Here is a 6,109-nt window from a genome sequence, read left to right on the forward strand (position 1 = left end):
ACTTTCTCATCCTATAACTGAATTACATCACTGTGTTCTGTCATTATCTTATTAGAGCTTTATTAAACATAACATTTTAAATCTTAATAAAGATACTATTGTTGTATGTAGAATTTATGGTTAAATTTAAATGCACATTTAAAAACTGACTCAAAGCTATGTGGCAAATGATAAAGGTAGTGGAAAATGTATGCATGTGTCAGGTGTTCCCATACGGCAAAAAAAATAATAATAATAATAAAAAAAATAATAATAATACATTTATCTGGCAATAAAATATATTTTAAATATATGCTAAATACATTTTGTAGAATGCTCAATTGAATATATATTTTTTTTTATTTGAAAATATATTTAGTTTTAACCTTCATATATCAACATGTAATATAGTGCTAAAATATTTTTTAATACTTTCAATTTTATGTTGAAATTATATTTCAAAATTTACAAAAATGGTCAAAAATCTATATATTTGTAAACATATTCCAAAATATATTTCAGCACACTTTTCCATAATTATACTGAAGAAAATTTGAAATAAACATATACATTTATAACAAAATAAACATGAAAATGCATACTCTTCTGCAGGTTGGGTTTTTCATAGTAGTCAAATGTACTCTTGTTCTAGTCTAGAAATATTTTGTGTTGGTTAGTGTGTAGAATTGTAAAATGGCGCCTCCACGAGGTGATTTTTGTAACTGTAAGCTTGTGTCGTAAAGGTCGTAAAGCGAATGTTTATCACGACAGTGATTATCCATATACGGCAGGAGCGTTCTTAAAGGGAGCTCGCTTTATAAATTCAGATTATTAAGAGAGTTAACGCGATCAATCTGCTGGACTATTAATATTTTCCGAAATGGGAATAGCCGATGAGGCTGACCGGACTTTATTTGTCGGGAACTTGGACCCACAAGTAACAGAAGAACTTATATTCGAGCTGTTTGTACAGGTAACATTTTGGTTAACGTTAGCTTGCTGATGCTAATGATCGTCTGCTTATTCCTATGAAGTTATATTATCGATAAGCAAAATATTAAACAGAAACCCACATTATTGTACATTTTAAATATGTCGGTAGGCGAATGTTTGATACAGGCTTACAATGATATCGCAGTTTCTGTGTGTATTAAGTCAATCCTGTATCGCGCTCCGTTTCTGCAAGACGTAACTTAGTTCAGATAGTAGACCAATTTTAATTAGTTTTGTAGATAGCTGTTAATCATATATAGTGTGATCATTTATCGCGGTGCAGTTTTTATGCTTTTGTTTCTTTTTAACGAGTAACGTTAATGTTTGTTCATGTTACGCAAAACCAATCTCGGACGGGATTGTTTTTGACATAACTAAATATAACATGATAACATGTTGACTAATTAAATAATATTCCTTCCTTTATGCAAGTTTAGACTTAATCATTCATTTACATTCTTTTATAATTACGAGTAGTTTGCATTTAACTAACGCAGTGATCTCGCATGTATTTTCCCATTCAGGCTGGGCCACTAACCAAAGTCAAAATCCCTAAAGACAATGATGGAAAATCAAAACAGTTTGCATTTGTAAACTTCAAGCACGAGATCTCTGTGCCTTATGCTTTACATTTGCTGAACGGTATTCGTCTGTTTGGAAGGCAACTAAACATACAGTTTAGATCCGGTAGGTTCATTTTACCATTATTTAATTTCGGCAACTATACATTAGCTAAACAATAAATGCTGTCCTCTTGTATCTTCGGTGTTTTTATTATCCATAATTTCAGCATAACATTTGGAGCAAACCCACACACCCATTATTTTTATGAATATAAGAAAACATATAGAAGAGGAGATTAAATGTCCTGTTTAGAGGATTTGAAATGAAATGTTTGTATAGTGTTTCTGATGATATTCTGAATGACCTGCACACTGAAGCTGTATAGGACTTACAGAATAACCATCATTTCAATTGTTTGTATGTAACAGGTAGCAGTCATATCAATCATGAGGGCAAAAGTCCAGCAAACTCTCAAAACCCCAGTCCAGCAAATACACCTGGTCACCGTGGTGGAAGGTACTGTTTTTTTTACTTGTTTTTTTACGTTGTCTCCTGAGACCAATGGCTGTTTAAATTGTGTATGCAACTTCTGCTTGTGATTTGGATTTAGGGGTGCGCTTACATTATCCTAACCAAACCGTGCTTTTACCCACAAAGCCTGGTTTGTTTGACTAGTGTGATCGCTCTGTATCGTGTCAGGGCATAATTTGGTTAATCGTGCCCTGTCTGGCTTACAGAGGTGGGCTCGGGTGCAGTACCCTTGGGCTCAGGCGCAAAATGCGAAGTGTTATTGCAAATCGTGCCAGAGCGCGGTTCAGAAGGCGAAATGTCAATTGCATGACCACTCACATTCGTCAGCCTTTATAAAGTTAACCCCTTGGTGTGCACAGCAGGGTTTTGTAAACGTCAGCTGCACACGCGACAGATCAACTAAGCAATATGATGGGTGTGTGAGAGGGCTGTTTGTCATCGCGCACCAAACGACTCCAAAAAACCCCATGTCTGTAGAACCTGTAAATGTAAAGGTCCAGAGCAGACTTTTATGTGTTTTGTTTGTGATGTTTATCTTTTACATGTGCACGCACATGAACAAAACTTCAAGAAAGCTGGTTTAGGCATTTACATGTAACAAGAAATCAAGGTAATGGGCAGAAATCGGATTTAGCTGGAGCTAATTATGACCTTTTCCAGATAAAAAAAAAGTAACTTTTTAACGTTTACTTGATCTTGCCTGTTATCAGTTTATTAAAAGGGTAAAATGCGTGTTTCTTTTAATTTATGTTTTCTTAAGTGTTCTTGCAAAATTAAAGTTTTTTGCTTAAAGCATATATATTTAATTAATTTATGACCTTTCCAACTTATTTTTCATCCTCTGATTAAAACATGCTATGTCTACTATGCAGTTTCACTACAAATACAGCTTTTTAAATGCTCTTTTTAAGTACGTTTTCATGTTACAGACAGAAAAACAATCTTACGTCACTAATCCAGCCATTTTCCATTATTTTGGATTTTCCTGGAGAACAATTACGTAAACGCTATTCTAACCCTAACTATGAAACTTGCAGGATGTAATAATGATTTGTTTGGAGTTGCAATTCTGCACAACAGAGACCAGATCAGCGCTGTTTAGTGAATTTTTAACCTAGTAGGGCTGGGTGATATTGACCTAAATTCATATTTCTGTCATTTTGGGGTGAATGGTGACATGCGTTTAATATACCAGGATTCTACAAAGTGGAATAAATGTTTTCATGCAAGTCAAAGCCTAATGTGGGATTGACATATTACCAAAATTCTGTATAGCCCAGCAGTGTTTTAACCTTTTAAAACTTTTTTTTTTTGCAGAACCCCAGAGCAGACGGGCTCTCCATCCTACTCCCCTCCACAACGTCTGCAAAAGTCGTTTTCGTCACCTGATAGCTTACAGAGACATGCAATGGTAAGAACTTTCTTATTAACACACATGGTCATGTTAAATGGGCAGACAAAATAGTTAAAGCCTTTTGTAGAGTTACAGTACACTTACAGTACAGTTTATTTTTTAACAGGTTAACAGTATGTGGCAACTTCAGATGCAGCAGTTGCAACACCTAAATGGGGCCTTCCAGATGGGTGGTCAGCAATTTAGGGGTGTTGGAGGAGTAGACAGTAACCCCCAGCAACAGGATTGGGCGGGTCAGCGTGGTCATCGTCACTCACATCAGGAAAATAGCAGCCATCATGGCCGAGATCAACGGCACGGTAGCGCCGGGAGCAACCACGATCGCCATCGTCGTGATGGTCAGCGGGGTGAAAACTATCACCACGATGATCGTAGTGGAGGCCGCAACAGAAACCACACCCCTGAAAGATGGAGAGACTCAAGAGACGGGTCTAGAGGAGGGCGATGGAATCGGTTTTAAAAAATTAACTTATGTATTTTAGTTTTCCTGTAGACTTTTTTTAAAATCAATTGTTTTAATGAACCCAATTCTCTCCCTAGATTTTTTTAAAAAAATATTTCTGTTTACTTAACATCAGGCTTCAGTTATACAAAAAAAGTTCCTGACAACTATAAGGAAAAGAATCACTGTGCAGATCAGAAATGCAAGAAAAAATATAGAACAAGTAATTAACTTGCCATTTTGTACACTGGCCATTTAAAAATCAATATAATCTCAGGGAGAAACCTTTGTTTATGTATTTTTATAATTTCCTTTTTAGGAAATTTCTGTATTTTCAATGCCACAATAGCTTCACAATTTAATACGCTACAAATTTGTCTTGAAATAATCTAAAAGATTTCCAGTTGGTCATTTCTTACAATTTCTCTTTGACAAATAGTAAACTAGTTTGTTATAACAAGTGCTTTGTCTTGATGTACAAGTTTTTTTAAAAACTTTTTTACTTTAAACATTCCTCTTTTGTGGGCACTTTTCAAATTTGCTCTCTCCTCAAGACTGCCATGGAACAATAACTAGTTTTTATTAAAAACGTTTTTGTCATGTATAACTGCACCAACTGTTCATTTTCATAAAAGTTACAGTTTACAAAGCTTTTGTTTTTGTGATTTTATTGTCATTCTCTCTTTATTCCCCTTGTGGTCCCTTTAAAAGAAAATTCATGACAAAAACTTAATTAAAATGAAACCGAACAGTTTTACATTACACAATGTACTGTTGTTGGTTAGTATCCTTATTTTTCTGAGGTTTAAGGAGTGATGTTTAATGTATGCTAAATTAATGTATTTAAATGGCATGCCCATAGCACCATCTCACAGCCCCCAGTCTGAGAACCACTGGTGAAGGGCAATGCTTACTTTCTTAAATATATTTTCAGTGTTAAATGTGACCTTTATCATTAGTAGAAATAGACCAGCATGTGACAGTAGCTTACATTTAAGTTTAGTTTCCTCATCAGTTTTAATTCAACTGACAGTATTTCTTGCAGGACAAGAACAAACTTAATACGAAGTCAATGATGGAATAGTTTTTACTACAAAAATAGTTTGCTAATCTGGACTGCTAAACAACGAAATGTATATTAAAGCAATAAGCCCCAAGAAGCAGTGGGTTACCAGTGCATTTTATAACAGCTAAGGGGCGTGGAGTGCCTAAAACCCCCTTAGCTGTTATAAAATGCACTGGTAACCCCACTGCTTCGCGGGGCTTATTGCGTTTATAAAATTGTTACTTCATATGCATAGCAGAATTTCATAAAATAAAACCCAAATAAGTTGTAATTATATTAGTACAAATATTACTCTTTCGCCAAACAAAGTAGTTCATCAGAATCAAGTGTGCCTGTTCCCAACCAAAACAGACGCAGCAAAGACATATGAGGAAAATATGATGTAAGTGTTTATTTTTATAAATCAACGTTCATCTAATTTATACATTAACATTTATATCGTGCAACTGTTGAAGTGATGATCAAATATGCTCGGAAGCATGCAAATCTTTCCCTGTCAGCGTTATTTTTTAAGTTGCCACCCAGTTTTAGTTTAATGCCTAACAGAAACATTTTCTTCTTTAAATAAACATAAAATATTAAATGAAAGAACAGACTCTCCGCTTAAAAAAAAAGTTTCATCCTACCTTCATTTGTTCTCTTATCACCTCCTAAAATCGGATATAATTCCATTTTTGTTAATAACTTTTGTAAGATATCAGATTCAGAGCCATGAACACTACACTGTGTTTTTAGTGTTGAGTGAATGCGAGGTAGAAACTCCTCAGAGAACTTTTTCTCATTATTGACGAGATGACTCAACAATATTTATCGACATTTATCTGGATATTGCCATTAATTGTGCAAAAATAAAAACTATGATTAAAGACTGTGGTGTTTATTTCATAAATCAGTACGCAGCAACAGTGGCGCAGTGATATGTAATGCGGTCTGAACTGTGGGTTTACCGGGGTATTTTATCATGGCTTCGAACGCGTTTCAACCAATCAGAAATAAGAACCAGAACTGCCCGTTTTATAAAATAGGAATATTCCACTGTCATAAGATTTGGAAAGGTCAGCAGTTGTTTTAGCATGAAATAAAGCTCTTTTTAGTGCAATTGTAAATCCTGTGACTGTAC

At 34.8% G+C, this 6,109-nt stretch overlaps 1 protein-coding gene across 1 annotated transcript; it reads left to right on the top strand.

The window, feature by feature from the left end:
* Positions 1-747: 747 nt before the first annotated feature.
* rbm7 (RNA binding motif protein 7) lies at positions 748-4,572 on the top strand. Its single transcript, XM_073853428.1, has 5 exons — positions 748-952; positions 1,497-1,659; positions 1,965-2,052; positions 3,385-3,478; positions 3,588-4,572. Exons 1-5 carry the CDS (start codon positions 860-862, stop codon positions 3,939-3,941), a joined length of 792 nt encoding a protein of 263 aa, XP_073709529.1. The 5' UTR covers positions 748-859; the 3' UTR covers positions 3,942-4,572.
* The last annotated feature ends 1,537 nt before the right edge of the window (positions 4,573-6,109 follow it).

The sequence above is a fragment of the Misgurnus anguillicaudatus genome, chromosome 15 (genome assembly GCF_027580225.2).
Source record: "Misgurnus anguillicaudatus chromosome 15, ASM2758022v2, whole genome shotgun sequence".
Classification (NCBI taxonomy): domain Eukaryota; kingdom Metazoa; phylum Chordata; class Actinopteri; order Cypriniformes; family Cobitidae; genus Misgurnus; species Misgurnus anguillicaudatus.